This window comes from Cucurbita pepo, chromosome 6 (genome assembly GCF_057944985.1).
Source record: "Cucurbita pepo subsp. pepo isolate OVF chromosome 6, ASM5794498v1, whole genome shotgun sequence".
NCBI classification, from domain to species: domain Eukaryota; kingdom Viridiplantae; phylum Streptophyta; class Magnoliopsida; order Cucurbitales; family Cucurbitaceae; genus Cucurbita; species Cucurbita pepo.
In genome coordinates, this window is record NC_141803.1 from 757,469 (window position 1) to 779,469 (window position 22,001).

At 39.4% G+C, this 22,001-nt stretch overlaps 5 protein-coding genes, 2 non-coding genes and 1 pseudogene across 16 annotated transcripts; 2 read left to right on the forward strand and 6 right to left on the reverse strand.

Annotated features, from left to right (window-relative positions):
• Positions 1-893: 893 nt before the first annotated feature.
• Positions 894-1,507, forward strand: CML41 (calmodulin-like 41). Its single transcript, XM_023679651.2, has one exon. It carries the CDS (start codon positions 909-911, stop codon positions 1,461-1,463), a length of 555 nt encoding a protein of 184 aa, XP_023535419.2. The 5' UTR covers positions 894-908; the 3' UTR covers positions 1,464-1,507.
• Positions 1,508-1,510: 3 nt separating this feature from the next.
• 5PTASE11 (inositol polyphosphate 5-phosphatase 11) lies at positions 1,511-6,060 on the reverse strand. Of its 6 annotated transcripts, none has more exons than XM_087124991.1 (7): positions 5,979-6,060; positions 3,734-5,690; positions 3,571-3,647; positions 3,375-3,500; positions 3,074-3,261; positions 2,406-2,543; positions 1,511-2,326 (listed from the first exon to the last, which is right to left on the reverse strand). In XM_087124991.1, the coding sequence occupies exons 2-7, from the start codon at positions 4,099-4,101 to the stop codon at positions 2,174-2,176; spliced, it is 1,050 nt and encodes a 349-aa protein (XP_086981117.1). In that variant the 5' UTR covers positions 4,102-5,690; positions 5,979-6,060; the 3' UTR covers positions 1,511-2,173. The 6 variants fall into 6 exon arrangements, with proteins under 6 accessions (XP_086981117.1, XP_086981119.1, XP_086981120.1 ...); XM_087124993.1 differs by having other exon boundaries at positions 3,734-5,520; positions 5,979-6,042; XM_087124994.1 differs by having other exon boundaries at positions 3,734-5,058; positions 5,979-6,041.
• Positions 5,433-5,516, reverse strand: LOC111797798 (small nucleolar RNA SNOR75). Its single transcript, XR_002815622.1, has one exon. It is a non-coding gene; the product is annotated as a small nucleolar RNA SNOR75 (small nucleolar RNA).
• Positions 5,759-5,842, reverse strand: LOC111797799 (small nucleolar RNA SNOR75). Its single transcript, XR_002815623.1, has one exon. It is a non-coding gene; the product is annotated as a small nucleolar RNA SNOR75 (small nucleolar RNA).
• A 1,551-nt stretch (positions 6,061-7,611) lies between the features above and the next one.
• Positions 7,612-9,282, reverse strand: LOC111796863 (tRNA-processing ribonuclease BN). Its single transcript, XM_023679652.2, has 5 exons — positions 9,083-9,282; positions 8,923-8,995; positions 8,509-8,844; positions 8,043-8,383; positions 7,612-7,952 (listed from the first exon to the last, which is right to left on the reverse strand). Exons 1-5 carry the CDS (start codon positions 9,161-9,163, stop codon positions 7,734-7,736), a joined length of 1,050 nt encoding a protein of 349 aa, XP_023535420.2. The 5' UTR covers positions 9,164-9,282; the 3' UTR covers positions 7,612-7,733.
• A 370-nt stretch (positions 9,283-9,652) lies between these two features.
• LOC111797487 (protein JINGUBANG pseudogene) lies at positions 9,653-11,331 on the forward strand (annotated as a pseudogene).
• A 232-nt stretch (positions 11,332-11,563) lies between these two features.
• On the reverse strand, positions 11,564-16,533 carry LOC111797460 (inactive protein kinase SELMODRAFT_444075). 5 transcript variants are annotated; one of them, XM_023680459.2, is made up of 10 exons: positions 16,211-16,533; positions 15,533-15,871; positions 15,294-15,427; positions 14,536-14,630; positions 13,869-14,128; positions 13,089-13,754; positions 12,810-12,967; positions 12,625-12,701; positions 12,117-12,441; positions 11,564-12,035 (listed from the first exon to the last, which is right to left on the reverse strand). In XM_023680459.2, the coding sequence occupies exons 2-10, from the start codon at positions 15,774-15,776 to the stop codon at positions 11,886-11,888; spliced, it is 2,109 nt and encodes a 702-aa protein (XP_023536227.2). In that variant the 5' UTR covers positions 15,777-15,871; positions 16,211-16,533; the 3' UTR covers positions 11,564-11,885. The 5 variants fall into 5 exon arrangements, with proteins under 5 accessions (XP_023536227.2, XP_086981116.1, XP_023536225.2 ...); XM_087124990.1 differs by adding an exon at positions 15,960-15,996 and having other exon boundaries at positions 13,089-14,128; XM_023680457.2 differs by adding an exon at positions 15,960-16,001 and having other exon boundaries at positions 13,089-14,128.
• Positions 16,534-18,971: 2,438 nt separating this feature from the next.
• LOC111797196 (cytochrome P450 CYP82D47) lies at positions 18,972-20,753 on the reverse strand. The gene is made up of 2 exons (XM_023680143.2): positions 19,769-20,753; positions 18,972-19,688 (listed from the first exon to the last, which is right to left on the reverse strand). The coding sequence occupies exons 1-2, from the start codon at positions 20,729-20,731 to the stop codon at positions 19,068-19,070; spliced, it is 1,584 nt and encodes a 527-aa protein (XP_023535911.2). The 5' UTR covers positions 20,732-20,753; the 3' UTR covers positions 18,972-19,067.
• Positions 20,754-22,001: the final 1,248 nt, after the last annotated feature.

The following is a 22,001-nucleotide window of genomic DNA, read 5'->3' on the forward strand; positions in this document are numbered from 1 at the left end:
TAAGTATTTCTTATAAGGGTAGTCAAACATCGGGCACAGATTGGGTTGTTACAAATGGTATAAAGCTAGACATAAAGAGCTCAAGCCCCAAGGAGGTGGATTGTAACATCCCTAGAAGAGGGAAATAGAAGCATTCCTTATAAGGGTAGCTAGACACCGGATGCTTGGACTATTACAAATACTATCAGAGCCAGACACTGATAGCTAGAGCTCTAAGAATGTGGATTGTGAGATCCCCATATTGATTGGAGAAGGAAATATAAGCAATTCCTTATAAGGGTAGCTAGACACCGAAAACTGTTTAGGCTTTTATAAATGGTATCAGAGCTAGACATTGAGAGCTAGGACCTCAAAGAGGTGGATTGTGAGATCCCCGCACGAGCAATAGGGGCCCAAGGTGGGTGGATTATGAGATCCCCACATTAATGGGAGATTGATTAGAAGCATGGGTGTGAAAACTTAACCGTGAGGGCCCCAACGAGGTGGACTGTGAGATTCCTACAGCGATATACAATACAATAGATCAAAGCGGACAATATCTGCTAACGGTGATCTTGGCCGGGCAAGCAATGGGAGAAGACTTAGAATAGTGGGCTTTTGAATGATGGACTATGGATAGACAAGCAGAAGACGTCCGGACTCGCTGCCATAATGCATTGGGCCCAGGATCCATCAGCAGTCATGGCCCAATAGTTAGTCCATTATAGGTCAGCCCATGAGTGCTCAAGCATTTTCCTTGATCTAGAAAATTTGCAATAACTGCTTGAATCGACATGATAATTTCTAAGGAAATTTCGATGCAATTTCTTCATAACTCTCCCAAAAGACTTTTACACTTTTGTCACATCCAATTTCTACATATATTTATATCATCTCATTCATACTTATTCCTCACCATCAAGTACCACATGGCCCTTTCACCCGTTTCCACTCCCTTCAAATGGTTTTCCAACACCAATTTCAACCTCAACTTCCCTCGCCTTCGCTTCAAACATAAGCCCACCCGGTCTAACCCTCCTCCTCCACCACTACTCCTCCTCACGCCTGCGCCCCCGCTCGCCGAAGCTGCCTTCCGCCACCTCGATGCCGATGGAGATGGCAAAATCTCAGGCGACGAGCTCCAATCCTACTTTGCATCGGTCGGTGAGTACATGACACGGGACGATGCTCGAAGCCTGATAAGAGAGTTCGACTGGGATGGTGACTTGTTACTGGAGCTCGGAGACTTCGAACGGCTGGTGAAGGGTGGGGAGGAGGAAGAGAAAGAGGATCTGAAAAGGGCTTTTGAGATGTTTGAAGGTGAAAAGGGATGTGGATTCATCGGACCGGCAGGGCTGCAAAAGATGTTTGGGCGGCTTGGATACGTTAAATCCATAGAAGAGTGCATGGCTATGATCGGAGTGTTTGATGTTGACGGCGACGGTGTAATTGATTATCGTGAATTTCTCAGAATGATGACTTAACTTAACGGCCTAATCTTGTGTCAATAAGTTGTCTTTTCATTGTCTCTTTGTTTTGTCCATCTCTCTAATTGACGTGGGATTGCATAATCTACTTCCCTTCAAGACCCAGCATCCTCACTAGCACTCGTTCTCATCTCCAATCGATGAAGGATCTCACAATAATTCACCCCTCCAGGGTCCACGCTAACACTAGCTCCTCTCTCAAATTGCTGGCCCTCTCTTTCCAATTGTTGTGGGAGCTCACATGAGGTTTTTTGGGAAACCAAAATTAAACCACGAGAGCTTATACTCAAAGTGAACAATTCTATCACTGTGAAGGTTCATGGTTCTTAACATAACATCAAAGTCATGATCTTAACTTAGCAACTCAAGTGTTGAATAAAGTGTGAGACTCGTGTGCCTAACAAAGAGTATACGTTGTTTGAGGGCTTTAGAGAAGGAGTCAAACCTCGATTAAAGGGTGACTATTAGAGAGCTTTAGAGAAGGGCTTCGAAGGAGACTCTATAGTATATTTTGTTCGAGGGGAGAATGGTTGAGAATTGCATTTTTTTCTAAACTAGATACATAGTCAATTATAATCAGTTTAATACATACATACTTACACATACACATGCATATAATACAAAAGAGAGGAATGGAATGAAAGAAATTAGGAATAAGGGATACATACATAGAAGGCAGTGTGGGTTGGAGTGGGGAGCAGCTGGTACTAAGACGGTCGAAGACAAAGCTGAGCTTTCACTGGCTTGTGGTCGGAACTGTAAATCTCATCCATTGAGTCATAGGAACATAGATTTGCACTAATCTTCTCCTCCTCATCTACTTTGAACAAGATCCTGTCCGTCCACGATGGTACTCTCACCTGTCATCAACACCCTTAGTGTATAGAAAATGCATTTTCTCAACAAGGATACTAAACATATCCGCTAGCAGCATTTTACCTTATAACTGCTGTCGTATTTGCTACTTCCGACGTTGTATTTGTAGGTCGGTTTGAACGACAATGTTCCTTCGCAGTAGCCATCGAATATGCGTCCTCTTTCAGCTTCTTGCAGAAGCTGATCTCTGCTCCTTAGCAGCTGCATGCAACACCACACCACAATGTACGAATTAGTTTTTCAAAAAACGGTCTATTATGTTGAGGATTATTGGAAGAGAGTCCCACGTTATCTAATTAAAAAGATGATCATGAGTTTATAAGTAATACATCTTTATTAGTACGAGCCACTTGGGAGAAACCAAAAGTAAAGGCATGAAAGTTTATAGATAATACAATTCTCAAGTGTCGAACAAAGAATCAAGGAATCCAGAGAAGGAGTCGAACCTACATTAATTGGAGACTGTTCAAGGGCTCCATAGGCCTCAAGGAAGGCTCAATGGGGATCTGTTCGAGGGTTCCATAGGCCTTAAGGAAGGCTCTTGTTCGAAGAGAGAGATTATTGAAGATGGTTGAGAGAGAGTCTCACATTGGCCAATTAAGAGTATGATCATGAGGTCGTTCATAAGCAAGAAATACATAAGTCAGGATAGTATTGTGGAGTTTTGTGATTCCTATTGATATTATTGTGGAGTTTTGTGATTCCTAAGCTATTAAACGCAAGATACTTACCGAAAGAAGATTTTTGTGGATCAAATTCCTAGCTGGGTGTGTGCTGATCCCTTCAATTCTGTAGTTGAGATCCCCCAACCAAACGGTGACTTGAACGGGCAATGCATAAGGGTTCCATTTCTTTGAAAATAACGAGTGCGTTATGTGTTTGCACTCCCAGTTCCTCTCCTCTACCTTGTGAGCGTGAGCTGCAGATACCAAAACATGCCACTAATACTCAAAGAAGACTCATAGCTTGGAAATGGGCTTGTTTTGAATGAGTTTTCAAGCTCAAATAGAATGATAAAAGTTGGACGCATACCAGAGAGATGACAAGAAATGAAAAGCATTCGGATGCCTCTGTAATTAAGAAAAATGGCCACAGCACCTTTCTTTCTTCTCATCAATCCGCCACACCCTCCAATTGATTGTTTATCCACCTTCACCTCTGCATATAAATATATAAATTTAAAGAAGGGTTGCCCAAGAATCAAAGGCTTGAATATCGTTGACATTACCTTTGATAAAAAAGTCAGAGTTCTTGGAGCAGAACACATAGAGTTGCAGAGATTGCATGGTTGCTTCTCCTACCAACCTTTAAATGAAAACAAAAAACCACACATACATTAAAATTAAATTCAGCCACCCATTTTTTATTCAACCCAAAATTAAAGATCTTACACGTGAGACTCAGCCAAAGCCGACTGCAACAGGCGGGAAACATCCGACCGTGGCACCTCCTGCAACCCGACAATGACGAGCTCAAATTCCCGGCTGCCGCCTTTTCCTCCGACCAGCTTTTCCAAATCCCCATAACGCGCCTGCCCGTTCATGTTCCAAGTAACAATGTAAATGCAAACGCCGCTGCACACGTCTTCATCGACCACGACGGTTTTTATCCCTTCGTGGGCTGCGCCGCCCTGGTGCTGGAGGAGCGCCGGCGCCAGCGTTTTTGAATTAGTTCCTGTACATAATCTGAGGAGATGATTCAAGGGACGCATAACGAATTGATAATGGGAAGGGTACGTGTTAACTTTGAGATGGCGCATTGTATATATAGATGGCGAAGAATAAACAGGGAATTGAAATATAAATGTGGAAAGATAGGTTTTGGCGGTGACAAAGATTTGGGGAAACTGGGAAAAGTCAAAATCTCTGAAATAATGTATGGTTATGGTTCCTTCCTGTTCTTCCAACTTCCAAGAGTTAGGTTTGGAGTTATTTGACAACGCAATCCAAGTTACACACAAACTTGAACACCATATTCTATATTTTTTAATCTATAAATCTAATTTTCATTTTATTATTAAATTTCAAAACATTATGCTTTTTTAGCACATTTTTATTTGGTCCATTTACATAATTCTTTTATATTTATACTCTCTTAATTCATTAATACTTTCATTAATGCTCATCTTCTTATGTGTTACCAAGTCATTATTGCTAACCACAACCAAAGAGTCCGCTTTAACCCCTTGAATATAACCATCAACCTAACCCACCACTAACAATATTACTATGAGCCTATCCGACCGCTACAGTACGTTTCGGCCCATTTTGGCACATTTCGCACATTTTGTAGTCCGCTTTGGCACATTTGTAGTCCGCTTTGGCCCATTTTGTAGTCCGCTTTGGCCCATTTTGTAGTCCGCCAAGAACGTAGTGGCAAAGTTATCATCAATTACCGCAACCCTAAGGTCCTCTTTCCTTTCCGTGTTCGCGATCTTGCGTATAGTTTTAATACATTTTGGCTTCCTACTTGGGTATTCGACTCAGTTGGTAAAGAAAATTAATATGTTCCCCATTAGCAGTCGCAAGGACCATGTTATTAATATGAGCCACATTCGCTAAGTAAATGCCTCTGAATGTTAACCAATTATCTTGAGAAACTTCCCATTGTTTCTTCATCTTGTTGAATCGTCTAGTTTGCAGAGAAGCATTTAGGTATATGTTTCTTGGTGTAAGGGCACTCTGGTCGGCGCCGTGACCTCTGGGGTGTCCAATCGCTGTTTGAATGTAGGAAAGGGCAGTGAATTCATAGCAGCAGCTCATTAATTTTCTCACAAGGAAATAATGCTAGAAGATTATGTGAGTTCATAAACACTTTGTATTAAAAATTCATCTAGGTACTCACAGGAACGGCTCAAAAGTGCTTGAGAAATAATCACAGAAACAATTTCAGTTTCGAATAAACCAGAGTCTGCTTTCTCATCATCGCCGCACTTATGGTTGTGTAAATACAATAAACCGTCTCAGATTCAATCAAATCGAAATCACAGTATTCGAAAACGTAAATAAGCTCTCAAAATCGTAATAAGAACATAAAACAGTGGACAGAATCGAATTAAAAAAGAAATGTGGAAGAAAAGTGAGGTTTAATTTCTCTCAGACAAATGCCTCAATTGTCGTCAGGGATGAATGGATTAGAGATCGGACTCGTCATCATTTTTCATCATCACAGAGAAAACCTCCATATAAAAATAAGAAGTCAATAAACTGCAGAAATTGAAAGAATTTGGAGAAGAAACAAACAGGCGGCCAAGTTTTGAATGAAGAAGACGGCCAGACGGCTTCTTCGTTCCGTACGCAGAATTTGTTAAGACGGTGAAGCGAGAGCTTTTCATCCTTAAACAAGATCCTTTATTTGAAAATGAAACGAAAAATCATCGTAAAAATGCAGGAAAAAACAAAATAAAAGAGGTTGATTTCTCTCAGACAAATGCCTCAATTGTCGTCAGGGGTGAATGGATTAGAGATCGGACTCGTCATCATTTTTCATCATCACCGAGAAAAAAACATCGACATTGTTGAAAACTCTTTGCAAAAAGATTATTTTAAAGAAAAGAAAACGATCGGATTCAATTCGAAATATGCATCCGGAAACAAAAAGATTGAATATGAAACGTAAACAAAGATGAAATCTCACCTACTCGAGAGATCGGTTCTCAAAAAATAAAAAGAAACCAAACCATGCGGCGTATGCTCCATCGGAGAAGGATTGATTTGCTGATGTTCACTTCCTTTGATATTTATAATGGAAAGATGCTTGGCGGCTAGGGCTCACTGACCCGCCTCTTGCGCTGTTCGGTGGGCTTAGCTAAAAAACTTCGGCCCAATAGACTCTATTGCTTCTTTCTTCTTGAGGCCTTCGGCCCAATAGACTCTATTGCTTCTTTCTTCTTGAGGCTTTCGGCCCAATAGACTCTATTGCTTCTTTCTTCTTGAGGCTTTCGGCCCAATAGACTCTATTGCTTCTTTCTTCTTGAGGCTTTCGGCCCAATAGACTCTATTGTTTCTTTCTTCTTGAGGCTTTCGGCCCAATAGACTCTATTGCTTCTTTCTTCTTGAGGCTTTCGGCCCATATATTAATTTAATTAAAACCCCAAAAATGAAAGAAGCTTTTATTGTTCCTAATTTATTCGCAATTAGCTTAATATCAGGACTTTGATTAGTGGTTTAGAACTAAAATAAATAAGTTTTATTTACAAATAATTAGGTTGTATCGATTTTCATATTAGGTTTTCAATATCATTATATTGAACTCTAAATTCATAGAGTTAGACATTTTTACCCTCGACCAAATTTCCTTTTTAGTCTCGTTTTAATAAATGAACCATTGAATAATTTAGTCAAAATTCACAAATTTAAATAAAAAATTGACCTCTAACTCTATTTTATTGAGATTTTATATATAAGTTTTATAATTAACTATTTTTTAATTACATTTAGAACAAGGTCAAAATTGTAACTCTAAATATAATAGATTGATATATTTTTTTTTAAATTTGTGATACAATTTGACAAAATTGAACATTAAAATTGAAATTTGATACAACTTTGACCAAGTTTAAGGGTTCAAAGATAACACCCAAATTCTCGAATTTGAAAAATAGGGTCGAAGCTCATCACATTGAAAAGTGACATTGCTCGTTTTCAATGAAAATAGAAAGAGTAGGACCTACAATCCACCCATACCACTTGTTCGATGAAAATAGAAAGAATAGAACCTATTATCTACTCACGACTAATCTCCTACTCTCTTCCACTAAAAGACAACCCACCGCTAGCAAATATTATCCGCTTCGGGCCGTTATGTATTGTCGTCAACTTCACAGTTTCAAAACGCATATGCTAGGAAGAGGTTTCCACGCCTTTATAAGAAATACTTCGTTCCCCAGTAGAAAACAACTCAATTGGGATAACCTCAAGCAAACCAACTCTTACACTCATTGGAAGCTGATATGCTCAAGTATCAAGCGCTTATTATTTACGAAGAGATGAAATATGTGGCCATTATTATTGAACTCCCTATGGTGGTCTTGGCTCTCCGATATCACCTCCAGGCCTAAAACTTAACAATAATAAGAGGGTAAAAGGATACTATCCTAACAGATCAAAGAAAATCAATGTAGAGAAGAGGAATGTACGTACTTGTGAGAACTTAAGTGATCACGCAGAAAAGTGAAGAAAATTAACTCAAATCAAACAGGATGGCAAGTCCTGATTTTTCCTTAAACTTCTGAGGAGGAAGCTGAAGATTTGAATATCAATTGATGGGGTAGGACAATATGGAGCTCATTGAACAAATCATGATAAAATGTTCTAGAAATCCTTGCAACAAAATAAATTGTAATTAAGAGTTAACTAACCCTGAAAATAGAATGTACAGAATGCTACAACACTAGTAATTCTCTGCCACAGGTCTGGAAGGAAAAAGCCTCAAAAGAAAAGTCATTAACGACCAGAGGCATATGACTCCCAAGACTTGAAAGGTTATCATCATAGAAAAAATAGCTCCACTTTTTTCCAACAATTCTGGAGTGTTGGGAAGCCCTCTCATTTGGAACATCAACCTCTCCATACAATGGGAAGCTTTTGTCAACTGGTAAAGTCTATAAACCTGCAAGTTGATTCGTTTTGTAAAAGATCTTGTTTACTCTTTGAAAGCAACGAGGAATGAGTTACTTATAACTAACTATACGTGAAGCACCTCAAAAATGATTGGAACGAGTGGCCAAGCAGCTGAGCCACGCCTATCAACATGGGTTTCAAATGCCAACTGAACGATACAGCCAACCAGAAATGGAAACACTGCAACGAGGGCAGGCAGGCCAATCATCGGCCAAGTTACATAGACGGCAAATAGTGGAGCTACAACCTTGAAGCCAGCAATGAAGAAAGCTGTTGTCAAGTATCCTCTAAGGCCTGTAATGAGACTCCACCTCTTCGAGCTGAATTGCAAGTATGGTTTTTGAACACGATCGGTCACGAGCAGGAACGCAGCAACTCCAACGTAAAATAGGACTTCAAACACCAATGAAGTCACAACTTCTGCTTGAACCATGCAAATGTATTGCGTTAGATAACAATATGCCGCACACAATGGAATGAAACAAACAGTAGACAAAAGGAAACCCGAGTAATCATAATATAAAATGAACTCGGTTCAATACTACCTACGAGAATCTCCTCCTTGAAGTAAGCCTCGATTAGATCGCCAAGGAAAACTTGAGGAAAAATCAAAGATGAGATAAACACTGCAGGAGCTAGTACCCAGAGGAGAGAGCCCTTGTCTTCTCTAAAAGGAGCTGACATCAATTTACCCTCTTCTACCAACTGGTGAGTGAGACCATGAAATGAGACAGAGCCAGATTTCCCACGACAAGGCTCCGCTCCATTCAATGCACTAACATACAATATACGATTTTCCTTTCCAGACGATTCCAACTGAGGCTTCCCGTTAGAATCAGCCACGCACATGAACGCCCCTCTCTTCCTCTTCAACACATCCCCTGCAAAATTGTTTTAGCAGAAATCTCTCACTCAGTATTAACTCTTATCAGGCTGATCAAGAATAATTGAAGACATACACTTGGATGCAAATTGAAGCTGTTTGGATGAAAATTCAAGCTGTTCTCCTTGTTTCCACCGGTTTCCCAATTGCTTGAGATGAAATGAAGAGCGAAACTGCAATGTTACTTCGGGATGACAGAAAAATCATTAGATCAAACATTGGTAGCAAGTACTCACCATTTGACGAAAGCGGGAACGGCCATCCTGTAGTCCGACCAGAGCCGGGGGAAGCCCACGAGAGAAGGATTGCGACTGCATATTCTTAGGGTTTTAGAGCAGAGCAAGCGGTCCTTAAACCCTAAGCCCGCGAAAATGCTTCGGGCATAGGCGTCTTCGCGAGGAAGTTCGAAGACGATGAGGATGCCACGGCCTTAGCCGAAAGCATTGGGATTAACGTTTCGGAAATCGATCTCGTTATGGGCCTCCAAAGGCCCAGGTGAAGCATATTGGGATCCAGCTTAGGCCCGCGATTGTACAGAAATTTGGATTATAAGTTTTTATTTATTATTTTATTAATAAAATATATGTTTCCACGTGGCGTGTAGGTAGGGTATCTCCAGGGTATTGAGCCACGTGTTCTCGCTTGACCAAATCAACGAAATTAACAGATTTTGAATTTGCTAAAAATGGAGAAACTCAGTACTGTCCATCCCTTGTTGTACATTTTTAGCATCCTCTCCTGGGTTTACTCTGGATCATCAACGCATTATTTGAGCCCCAAAAGACCCATTTTAAGTGTGGGTCTTTTGGGCTATCAGGCTTCTGGGGTTAAAACTTATTTCTACATCGCATTTTCACTTCTCATGTCGGAATCCGTATAATAAAATCCACACAAACGAGAGAAGGTCGGAGCAGAGTCAGGGAAACAAGATGTTTGGAGAAGACAACAGCATTCCACGATCCAAATTCGGCGGCAACATGGCACATTCCGACCCCAACATTTCGACCACCGTAATCGAAGACGATTTCGCCATGAGAAACAGCAGTGCTTCTGTGGGCGGCCAAGCCTTTTACGACCAGGGTCGTTTGAGTGGTGAAGGCTCTCCAATGACAATGTCGCCCTGGAACCAGACCTCTACGTTCGGTAAATCTTCATGGTCCCAAGTGGAGGAAAACAACGACCCACAAAATGCCTTAATTGGCTCGCTGACCCGTGAGGAGGGCCACATCTATTCCTTGGCCGCTTCAGGGGAGCTTCTCTACACTGGCTCTGACAGCAAGAACATCCGAGTTTGGAAGAATTTGAAGGAATACGCTGCATTTAAGTCCAGCAGTGGGTTGGTGAAAGCCATTATCATCTCGGGTGAGAGGATTTTCACGGGACACCAAGACGGCAAAATCCGCGTCTGGAAGGTGTCCCAGAAGAACTCAAGTGACCACAAACGAGCTGGTACATTGCCAACACTCAAAGACATTTTCAAAAGCTCCATTAACCCCAGCAATTACGTGGAGGGACGAGGGCGTAGAAGGGCTCTGTGGATCAAGCACTCTGATGCAGTGTCTTGTTTGAGCCTCACTGAGGACAAGCTCCTCTTATACTCTGCTTCGTGGGACAGAACACTGAAGGTGTGGAGAATTGCAGATTCCAAGTGCTTGGAATCACTGAATGTGCACGACGATGCGGTGAATTCGGTGGTGGCGAGCGTGGAGGGGCTGGTGTTCACAGGTTCGGCGGACGGGACGGTGAAGGTGTGGAAAAGGGAGGCCAAAGGGAAGGCCACAAAGCACACTCTGGTGGAGTCGTTGCTGAAGCAAGAGTGTGCAGTGACGGCGCTGGCAGTGACGGCGGACGGATCCGTGGTGTACTGTGGGTCATCTGATGGGATGGTGAATTTCTGGGAGAGGAAAGAGAAGTTGACACACGGTGGTGTTATGAAAGGGCACAAGCTGACTGTGCTGTGCCTGGTAGCGGTGGAGAGCATGGTGTTCAGTGGCTCCGCCGATAAGACCATATGCGTGTGGAGAAGAGAAGGGTCAACCCACACATGTCTGACGGTGCTGACGGGACACACTGGGCCGGTGAAGTGCTTGGCAGTGGAGGAGGACAGTGAGTCCTCGAAGGCTGGGGAGAAGCAGTGGATAGTGTACAGTGGGAGCCTCGATAAGTCCATTAAGGTGTGGCGTGTGCCTGAGATGACGATGGATAGGAATGCGGTGGCGATGATGCAGCAGCAGTTTGGGAATGACGCGGACTCGGTGCCATCGGATAGAAGCTTCACCTCTTCCAGAGAACCCAGCATAAGCAAACGGTCGTGAATTTGAATGTGAATGAGAGCCTGAGTGAAATCTTTCAACATTTTGTGATTCTTTTAAGTGTGTGTTTGGCTTGACCCCGTGTGTTCTCTGTACCACCAAACTCACCTTTCTCCCCTTCTGTTGTATATTGTGGAACATTTATAAAGGATCTAACCCTCCGCTTCGTATCATTGCATCTTATCATAAACAGCACATGTTCCATTAAATCCACTCCATCACTTTCTTTTAGATATTCTCGTTTTTGTCTTAACTTATAACATCAGCTTCACTTTAAAACGAGTCTACGGTCCACAAGACGTCTCTACTAGGAAGGTTTCCACAAGACGTCTCTACTAGGAAGGTTTCCACAAGACGTCTCTACTAGGAAGGTTTCCACACTCTGATAAGATTTGTTCACCTCTCTTCTGACAAATTCCAAAGTTCAAATTTTTTTATATTTTGTCGGAGGGTCTCACAAATTAAGCCTAAACTAGAGGCTTATGTATAATCACAATTCACAACTCAAATTCATACAGTGGGAATCTTGGGATCCAATCCCTTGGCTGATCTAAGCCTACACGCATGAAATACACGAACAACACTAAGGAGAGATTAAATATTTTCCATATTTTACAAGTAAAACACCTAATTTAGGTGATGACTATGATCATTTGGAGAAAAAAATGGACAGCAAATGTGAAAGAGGTTTGTTCAGACCTTTCCTATTCAAAACTGAACTGTTGTTTCATTGTGAGAGTGTACGAGTATGGCTTCTTCTTGCTTCGATTGGTTTGTGAGACGTCAAACCATCCAAGTGTGCACTTCTGCAGCCGACTGGATCGAAGTCTAAACCAAGAGGAACAACTGGATCTCCTCCTTCTAGCACTCGAAGAATCTGAAAACGAAATCGACTTGGATGCATCAAACAACCACCATAACAAACGTGCCACAAAAATTGAAAAAATTGAAAACAAACCTTTGACATTGAGGGTCTTGATTCAGGATCTGGACATAGACACAAGGAAGCCGCACGGACCATAGAATGCAGTTGATAACAGAAGTCGGGGGATTGCTCGGATGCTAAGCATGGATCTACCAAATGGTTACTACTAGCTAGTAAATGTTGAATTTGCAATGCAGAGATGGGGTGGAACCATTCTGATATAAATTGTTTTCCCTCTAGACGGTGCAGCTCACAGCTTCTTTTACCACTAATCAACTCTAATAAAACCATGCCAAATGCATATACATCCACTTTTTGTGATACCATACCGCCATTGATGTACTCTGGTGCTAGATACCTGGTTCCAGAAGTAACTAGATGAATCAAATGATTAAAAAAAAAAAAAAAAAAAAAAAATCTTAAGCGTGTGCTTGATAATTATATTGTTCGTGGCTTCTTTTTGTTTCCAAACTCTTGTGTTGTTTAGTGAACAGACTTAAAAGTTGCAACTTTGCATATAAACAGGATGTGGAGTGAATACCCTGAAGTTCCAATGACTTGCTCCTCAACACTGGTAGACCATTTAGAATGCCACCTTGCCAGCCCGAAATCAGCAACCTGATGGGATAATAAAGTGAGATCATCTCAGAATGGGTGATAGGATGTTCTGGAAAAGAAAATAAATGCTTCAAGACTTAATAAAATCGATATAAAAAATGAAGGTACCATGGGTTCAAAATCATGAGTTAGGAGGATATTGTGAGGTCGCATATCTCTATGCACTATACACCCAACTCTGCAATCTTCGTGAAGATAACGTAAACCCCGTGCTGCTCCTATTGCTATCTTTTGCCTTGAATGCCAATCTAACTGGCTTCTACTCCCTGTCAGTGACTGAAACTTAGAAATTCCATGATTGAAACCTTATAAATTAGAAATAGCAAATAGCCTGTATTCATGATAAACTAGTGAAAATTATGCACATGAAACAACCCAGAAGTATACCATGTAAATGGAAATCCAATGAACCATTGCATATGTACTCATAAACCAATAACCTCATGGTGTCCTCAATACAGAACCCAATCAGCAACACTACATTTCTGTGTTGTGCACAACTCAACACCCGAACTTCTCGACAAAAATCAGCATCTGCTTGTAAGCCTCCACATTTCAACTGCTTCACAGCTACAACTTGACCATCTCTCAAGATTCCTCTATGAACAATTCCAAAACCGCCTTCTGCCAAGAAGTTCAAATCCGAAAATCTGTCAGTAGCTTCCTCAAGCTCTTTGAGAGTGAACTGTCTGGGGGGTTTTCCAAAAGCCGGCGCTTTGTGTTGACATAATGAGCACAGAGGAGGGGGTGCAGAGGATACTCTGCCCAAAGAGACAGCATCCCTGATATTTGAGTCCGCAATGTAATCCTTTCTCTCAGACTGGTTGAGCCTCATATCTTCAAAAGTCGCACTCTTCTCAAGACTTGAAGGATTACTGAATGGCACCTTGGGAGTTGAAGCAAATTTAAGGAATCTTCTTTTGGACTTGGATAGAGTTTTTCCCTCAGAAAGGTTATGGTTCTGAGAAATCCAATAAACACATTTTTGATTTGAAGCCACAGATGTTGGAGGTAGAGACAGAACTTTTTCTTCCACTGAGTTGGATGATGATACTGAAATGCTTAAATCGTTAGTCTCATTAATTGGCAAGTGATTGCCTTTTAAGTTCCCTTCATATAGAGGGTTTTGCTCATACACAAGGAAAATAGAAGACACTGCATCAGTACCCAATTTTGACCCTTCTTTAGAGGATTTTCTGAATGAGGCACTAGGTTCTTCTTCTGGTCTGCTTGCTAGTGAAGCTGTCTGCTTCATCCTATTTTGTTGACCTTTTCGAACAGGAGACGAATTAGCCGAAAAGAAAGGAGTTTGAGGTTCACTCCAACACTCCAAATTAAGCCTGAGAACTTTCGGTTGAGACCCTTTCATTGTAACAATATTGCAGCTCAGTTCTTCCAGGCAACTTTTTACCTCATTCTTCAATTTCCTGGTCAACAATTAACTCAGGCATTAGATTTGAAACTTGTTTAGTACAATCATCATTCCACGGTACAAAAGTAGAGCAAATAAAAATCAAAGACGTAACAGCATTTAGGAATATAACTGGCGATAAATAAATATTATGGGAAGTTTCAATCCAAAATATATGGATAAGGTCCATAAGTAATAGATCACTGGGTACGAATGCAAATATTGCATAAAAGTATAGAATTAGTTTAAAAATTCTGTTTATAAGAGCTGCAGAACAAACTTTCATAGACAACTTGTGATTTACCTGAAGTTCTAAATAATTATGTTCAAAGCACAACCAAGTGGTCCGCTCAAGTGAAAAGATTATTAATCATAGAATCAGTAAGAAACATAAGAACATCGTACATTCTGATGGTAAATTACCTGTCTAGTACGACCCAGTTAACTCCTTTTAACTTTGCTTCAGCAGCGACAGCTCCTCCCTGTGTTCCTGTGACCACCTTAACTCTCACTTTAACCTGAAAACCAATGGGGGACACATAGTAAGTACCACGATCACTTGTTTTAGTGGACAATTATTACACGGGCGTGCTTGGTATAAAACACTGATGGATGATTAGTCTTCCTATTGGCATTCATCATAATTCATCATAATCATCATCCTACCCTATACAATGTAGTCATCGAGGGACGCTCAATTACACAGATCCGAAGCTCAGTGATATTACCAAACTCTGTAAGACAGCAAGGGAACATACTGGCTTATTTTAAGCTTTGGTCCACGTTACTAAAACAAGTAACAAAAATTTAACCCCATTGAAGAAGCTGCAAAGCAATGGGAAAAGGTAAAAGAAACCTTTCTCCCCACTGTCTTCTTCAAGAGGTCCAATGGTCCCAAAAACACATGTCTTTCCAACCTGGCCCTTCAATCATGAACCTAATTAGTGTTTCCCTTAAAACAAATGCAGACTCGCTTCCACCTCCTGGAATCTTCTAAATTCAATGGAACAATCATAAAGCCGCAAGGTAAATCAGAAAAGTTTCTTCTTTTTTGTTAGCTACCCAGACAATGACAACTAGCTAAGAAGTGACAGCGTGAAAAATGTACTTAAAACGACGACGTTTAAAGGGCGCAAAGAGTCAATGACAGTAAAAAAGTTTTTCTTGAAAAGACAGAATACCTCAACTTGATTGTGGAAATGAAGCACCATCTGTGAACATGACTCGGAGATCTCATGTACCCGATCCGGCAGATTCTCCTGAACAGCATTCGCACAATCCCCACTCCATCTGTGAAAATTCCAGAACCTTCTGCCTGAACATACAATCACACATGCCTTAATCAACTTAAATTCAATCCAACACGGCAATTTTGTACTCAACCAAGATAAAAACTAATTGCAAGGAATTACAGAATTACCAGTTTTCTCGACGGAGAAGACAGCGAGCAGGGTTATACAGTCACCGGGACGGACCACATGGGTAAGAGCCCAAGCCAGTGCAGTTTTGGAAATCACTCTCTCAGCCTTGATGGCGACGATAACCTTATCCGGCGCCGTTTTGGCACCGGGAGCCTCCTTCAAAGCGGCTTCGACTTGGCCCGGGAACATTTCAGACGCCAAGTTCCGAATGTCCTTACTAAACGTGAAGGCTTTTGAGAACATGAGGAGCCGAACGAGCGTATGAAAATGGATTTGTGTTTAGATATGTCGACAAACAGCAACGTCATGCGGTGGTTGTGACGATGATCCTCAACCGACTACAAGTAAGGGCAAATTCGGCAATTCAACACTACGCGAAAATTAATCAATCAAATGGAAACTTCTGATATTTTCTCATTTTGGTACCTAAATTACGGATGAACTCCACACTGATAAATTCTATCTGTGCTGAAATACAATTCTGTCGTCAATTCAAAACTCAAATATGTACGAAAGCACTAGATGAACTCTTCCGTCAAACTATTTCTATATTAATTTGTTTATATGATCATTTGATTCCGTCAACGCAATGAGAAAACAAGTAATGGAGTACTAAACATAAGAATCTCGGGAATGAGAAAAGAACGACGAGAGAGATGGAAAAAAAAGGTGTATACCTACGTGAGAGAAAGTGCTGGAACAATTGGCTGCAGTTGCTCCACGCGGCTAACTTCAAAACCAGTGCGATCAAGTGAAAGAGTGGAAACGCATTGATGCGGAATTATGGAGGAGACGGCGTCGTATTGTTTGCAGATGCCAGCGCGAAGCAGAGGACGGAGTAGCTGATCGGAAAATTGATCGCCGCCGTTGATTAATCAGTAGAGAAAGAAGAGAGACAGAGAGAGATGAAGAGTTTTGGATGTGTGCGCGGTAGCGATTGGCGAAGAACAGTAAAAAAAATTGACTCGCGGGCTTTTGGACGTTTTGGCGATCCTGCTCTGCAGCCGTTGAATCTCTTTAAATAGGGATTTAAAATTATATACCGCATCAATTATTACTCCAAAAATGTAACACGTTAATTAATTTTTGTTAATTAAATCCACAAACTCACTAATTTTAATAAAATCAACTTTTAAGCAAAATTAAGTTTGGTAAGTGCAAAACTTTATTTTTTTTTGGAATTTATACCGTTTTATAATGTTTTCTAGCCATCTTTAGAACAAATTATAACGTGAGAATTAATTTGATAAAATTGAAAGTTTAGAGTAGAAATTGACGAATACACCTATAACAATTTTATTATTTTCTCTGCTTTTATTTTATATTATAAATTAGCTTGAAATAATAAAAATGAGAAAATAATTAAAATAGTCAATGAATTTGAAATTAAAGGAGAAAGAAAAAGAGAAAAAGGAAATGGAATCAAAATATGAAAAGAGTTGAAGGGATAAAGAAAAGTGTTGGACAAATTTGGAGGTGAATTTGAAAACTTGAAGAGGGAGTGAAAAGTGAGGCAAATTGTCAAAGATGTGGCCTTGTCTGGCGCCGCTGGCGAGGCGAGAGAGACTGAGATGCTCTGCTGGTCGGCCTTCGACGTTGGCCCATATAGCCCATGACAATGGGTCCATGGGGACCGCCTTCGCCTTTGGTGCCAGCGGATTCAGCCTTCTTTTTCACCGTCTCCGATGCTTCTTCATTCAATCCAAAATTAAAACATACCAAATTTTCTTTTTTTTTTTTTTTTCTTCTTTTCTGCATTTTGCTTTGGACTTTGGGAACCAATTCATGCCATAATTGCCAAATGAATTAAAGAGTTCCCCAAGCATTGAACTTTATCGGGAATCGAAACTCAATGCCCCATCGTTGCTGTCCATTGAAGGATTCATTTCATAGCTTCAAAGTTCAAACCCCACAAAATATTATATATAAAAAAAGCGACACGAAGTCTTGTCCACAAAAATTGGGATTTGGGAGATATCATTGGCTGTGTTATTAGTAGTAAAAAGAAGGATCATGTGACAAGCAGTAATGAGCCAATTCAATGGGCCTCTCCACCCAGAAATGGACATAGACAAAGTTTGCGCGATATTAGCTAAAATATCAAACGTTCAAATATGGTTGTTATTATTCTCATAAGCTCAAACTGATTAACATCGTGAATTTTGGGAGGAGGGAGGGAAAATGAATTGAATGTAAAGGGAAAAAGAAAAAAAAAAAGTTAAAGATGACAACATTTTTTATTGTAGCAAATTTTCATCACGCCTTTTGTTGCAATTTTCAAAATTAGAGATAAGGTTTTATAAACAATTTTTTTTTTTTAAATAATATTTTTATTTTCTTTAAGATGAAATATTAACCAAGAGCATCTCGTTGACTTTTCTTCCTTTTGTGAGCTGGGTTCAAATATTTTGAAATTGGATTAACATGGAATTTCTCAATTTATTGTGCAGAGTAGAACATTAATATTATTTTAGTATTTGGCTACTTTCTTTCCAAAATATCTTTACATGTTCACAAGTTTTAATAATATTCTTAATTTTTCAAAAAAAAATAATAATAATATTACCATTAATTTTAGTTAGGAAGAATCAAAATTTTATTTCAAAAATATTCTTAAATTTTTAAACCATTATTAATGTCTTTTAAGTTTTGAAAAAGGTTTGAGAGTTATTAATGAATTTTTGAAAATTGAAGGATGTTCTAAAAATAAAATAAAATAAAAGTATTTTTAAACTTTGTTTTTGTTTTTTAATTTTTTTTAAATGAAATAGAAAATAACTTGGTATTTTATAAGATATGCATCCAAAGTGGGAGAGAAAAATTTAAAATAAAGCCGATCAAATTTCAACGAAAATCTCAACAAATTTGAACAGGCAAACACGTTAGTCGTCCTTTTGGGGTCAAACCACTCGGTGCGGGGTTCAGCCGTCTTTCCACCGTCTTAATTTAGTACTAAATATCACCACATGTAAATGTTTGAGAATGAGACGGTGTAAAAATTATCCTATTTATAATTAAACAAATTACAAGGATATGGAGAGAATAATAAATGGAAATATACATATGGTAAGAAGGTAAATGTCTAGATATTTACCTATAATAAAATATCAAATATAATATATATGTAAAACTATAGTTTAATAATAAATATCTTTAATAGTTACTTATTTTTATTTATTTTATAATATTTTTCCATAAAGTTTATGGAGTGATTTCGTAAAGGTACAAACTCTTACCAATAATATATAATCGTTACAATAATATAATCCTTACTTTTATAAAGCTTGTAACATGAAGAAACGTTAAAAGGAGAGTGATATCTACTTTATTAGGCTTAGATAATTATTTATTTAAAGGATTATATTTTAGTGGAATTCGTCACCTACTTTGACAATAATTGAGATCATAATACTAAAATTGCTTCTTACAAAAAGTAAATTTTATTGATTAACACTAAACTTATATTAATAATCGTCACACCAACAACAGCACTATACAATATTTTTATTTATGGTCCTCGACTTAATTTTAAAATCAACCATGAACTTTATTCGACAGACGAGGACTTAAAACAATTTCAAGCGGAGTTTTTCTAAAAATAATAAATCCAAAACCCTCTTCCATGTCGAGTAATTCTTCGGATGGCCTACCAATTTCAAATTCATGAAGTAGGCTTGCAAGAGTAAGATGCACAAGTTGAAGAGCAAATGACATTCCAGGACACATCCGCCGACCCCTTCCAAATGGCATTAGTTGCATATTTTGTCCTTTCATATCAAACTTTGTGTCGTTTGTTAAGAATCTTTCCGGACGAAATTCACAAGGATCCTCCCAAACAAATGGGTCTTTCTGCAGTTTTTGAACATTCACTAAAAGACGTGTCTTTGCAGAGATATGATAGCCTGAAACTGTACAATCTTCTACAGATTCATGAGGGATTAAAAACGGCGCTGCAGGATATAAACGCAATGTCTCCTTCACAATGGCTTCGAGATATATCAGATTTTTAACGTCGGACTCTTTTACTTGTCTTGATCTACCAACTTTTTCATCTAGTTCAAGTTGTGCCTTCTTAAGTGTTTCTTGATGGTTGAGGAGTAGGGAAAGAGCCCATGTGGTAGCAATCATGGTAGTGTATCCACCCAACATCATCGACTACAGAATATCATAATTAAATTTGTTATTCATTAAGAGTTAGTTCATGTAAGGAATGAGGTTCGAATACATATGCTTACCAAACAAGTAGCTTTGGTGACTGTATCCGCATCATAACCACATAACCCTCCGTCGTCGTGGACAGCAGAAAGCATGACATCCATGAAGTCTTGCTCCTCTGTTTCCACTCCACCTTCACCCCAATTCTTCTTCTTCTTCTCTCGATGCTCTTTGATCCATTTACTAAGCATTTCGTCAAGCACCTTAGTCGTCTTATTCATGGCCTTCTTATGCCCTCCCAAATCCAACCAACTTAGACACGAAAACGAGTCTGAAGGAACAAATGCCGCAAACAGTTCAAAAAAAGCACTCAACGCCTCTCTGTACTGCTCCGCACCATTGCCTTCGAAAACAGCGCTGAATCGCTTTCCAACCACCATCCTAAATATTGTATTCAAACTTACATCCCCAAACCACGTCCTCATCTCAACCCTCACTTTCCCACCTGATCCCTTATTTCTGCTGTCCGCACATAACTCATACAGTTTCTCGATCGAATTTTGAACCTCACATATCCTAATGTGTTGGAGCTGCTCGAGGCGATGGTTCGTCAAGAGTTCAACTGTGGCTAGTTTGCGCACGTGGCGCCAGTATGGACCGTAGGGGCTAATTCCCAAGGCTGCGTAGTTGTAGCCGAGCAGTTCTGAGGCAACAACTTTTGAGCGGGAAGCGAAGACTCTGTCGTTTGTGGTGAAGCACTCTCGCGCTATTTCCCAACTGCTCACGACAAGGGTTGTGTTCATGCCCAATCTTAAGGTAAAGATAGGTCCGTAGGCGTCGGCCATTTTGGCCAAGGTTATGTGAGTTGGCTCTGTTGCACTTAGTTTATGGAGATGGCCAATCACTGGCAAACGACCGGCGGCTTCCGGTGGAAGTGTGTTGTTGGTGCGATGAGCGGCGGATCTCCGAGAAGTTATACGAAAGAGAGCATAGAGAAATAGGAGAAGGGCGAAGGTTGCAGGTAAGATGTGAGTAAGTTCCATTTGTGATAGGCGTGAGTTTTCCAGTTTGGAGTGGCTGAATGGACATGGGATATTAATAGTAGTGTGGTCATTTTGATCCTATTACATTGTTACATCAACAATAATGTTACAAATTATTGTTATATATATTAATCACAAATTGTTAATTTTATTTTATTTTATGGGAAATTTTTTATGGTTGTTTAATAGCCCGACAATCTTTTTTTTTTTTTTTTTTTTTTCTGTTGTCGTTACAATAATGAGAGTTAGTTGGAAAACTTTACATCATGGATCATTATTGATGGTAATCTTTTTCATTCTATTTTGTTTTTTAGTATGATATTAATAATTAATAATACATAAAATAAACGTTTGGTAATATATAAAATAAAGAAATTGATCATAATGACCTGCCTTTCGAGATCTCGAGCTGCTGATCATTATTGACATGGAATATTTAAAAATACGTATTTAATTTAAATTTTTTAAATATGTACCCACATAAAGAAATTTAATTTAATACAACATTGTTTAAAAAATACATTACAAAATGACAAATTGCAACAACTCACACACAAAACATGATATAGGTAGTTCTTAAAATCTCGAAATACAAAAATCAAGGGTTCGTAAGAGAAACATGTTAAAGGGGGTTCAAGACACCGATCTAGCCCAAAACTCAATAGCTCTTAGCTCGTGTGCGTCTCCACCTCAACCGCTCCATTGTACCTTATTTGAAAATTTTAAAGTAGCAAGGATGAGTATAAAAAATATGCACAATAACCAGCTTCCTAGTAGTTCATAGTTCGTTATTAAGTTTTATTGATTTTAGTTCATTTGTTCGATGTCTTATTCTCATTTGGGGGTTTGTTCTCAAGTTTACGTTCTTCCTACGCTACACCCTATGGTTAATTATTCTAGTTTTCTTGGTTTTTGGTCCTGTCTAGACCTCTATCCCTCGAAGTATTCTTCGGTTCTCTAAGTCTCTTCATGAGTCGTTTTGGCTAATATCATGTGCAAGTTGGTTCAGCGGTCTTTCCACCTGTCGTTTTGGCTTACGTCATGTGCAAGTTGGTTCAGCCGTCTTTCCACCATCTCCCGTGGCCGAAAAAGGTGGAAATTTGGGATCTAGAAAGGGAGGGAAATGTAGTTGAATTATGTTACTTACTTTTATTTGTTCTTTAGTGTTTTTCCATAAAGTTTGTGGAGTGATTTCGCAAATGTACAAACTTCTTACCAATAATATATAATCGTTACAGTAATATAATCCTTACTTTTATAAAGCTTATAA

What these genes read in the sequence shown, in the direction of transcription:
- LOC111797460 (XM_023680458.2), bottom strand. Translation starts at nt 15,776, where the DNA reads ATGTTCTCAAAAGCCTTCACGTTTAGTAAGGACATTCGGAACTTGGCG. An exon ending in AACTGGGTCGTACTAGACAG is followed by an intron (nt 14,129 to 14,535) that starts GTAATTTACCAT and finishes ATTGTTGACCAG; the next exon opens with GAAATTGAAGAATGAGGTAA. An exon ending in CTCATGATTTTGAACCCATG is followed by an intron (nt 12,702 to 12,809) that starts GTACCTTCATTT and finishes TTATCCCATCAG; the next exon opens with GTTGCTGATTTCGGGCTGGC.
- LOC111797196 (XM_023680143.2), bottom strand. Translation starts at nt 20,731, where the DNA reads ATGGAACTTACTCACATCTTACCTGCAACCTTCGCCCTTCTCCTATTT. An exon ending in TCACCAAAGCTACTTGTTTG is followed by an intron (nt 19,689 to 19,768) that starts GTAAGCATATGT and finishes GATATTCTGTAG; the next exon opens with TCGATGATGTTGGGTGGATA.
- 5PTASE11 (XM_087124991.1), bottom strand. Translation starts at nt 4,101, where the DNA reads ATGCGCCATCTCAAAGTTAACACGTACCCTTCCCATTATCAATTCGTT. An exon ending in CATTTCTTGTCATCTCTCTG is followed by an intron (nt 3,262 to 3,374) that starts GTATGCGTCCAA and finishes TGGTATCTGCAG; the next exon opens with CTCACGCTCACAAGGTAGAG. An exon ending in TCCACAAAAATCTTCTTTCG is followed by an intron (nt 2,544 to 3,073) that starts GTAAGTATCTTG and finishes TGTTGCATGCAG; the next exon opens with CTGCTAAGGAGCAGAGATCA.
- LOC111796863 (XM_023679652.2), bottom strand. Translation starts at nt 9,163, where the DNA reads ATGCAGTCGCAATCCTTCTCTCGTGGGCTTCCCCCGGCTCTGGTCGGA. An exon ending in GCTTCAATTTGCATCCAAGT is followed by an intron (nt 8,845 to 8,922) that starts GTATGTCTTCAA and finishes ACAATTTTGCAG; the next exon opens with GGGATGTGTTGAAGAGGAAG. An exon ending in TCGTTCCAATCATTTTTGAG is followed by an intron (nt 7,953 to 8,042) that starts GTGCTTCACGTA and finishes ATCAACTTGCAG; the next exon opens with GTTTATAGACTTTACCAGTT.
- CML41 (XM_023679651.2), top strand. Translation starts at nt 909, where the DNA reads ATGGCCCTTTCACCCGTTTCCACTCCCTTCAAATGGTTTTCCAACACC.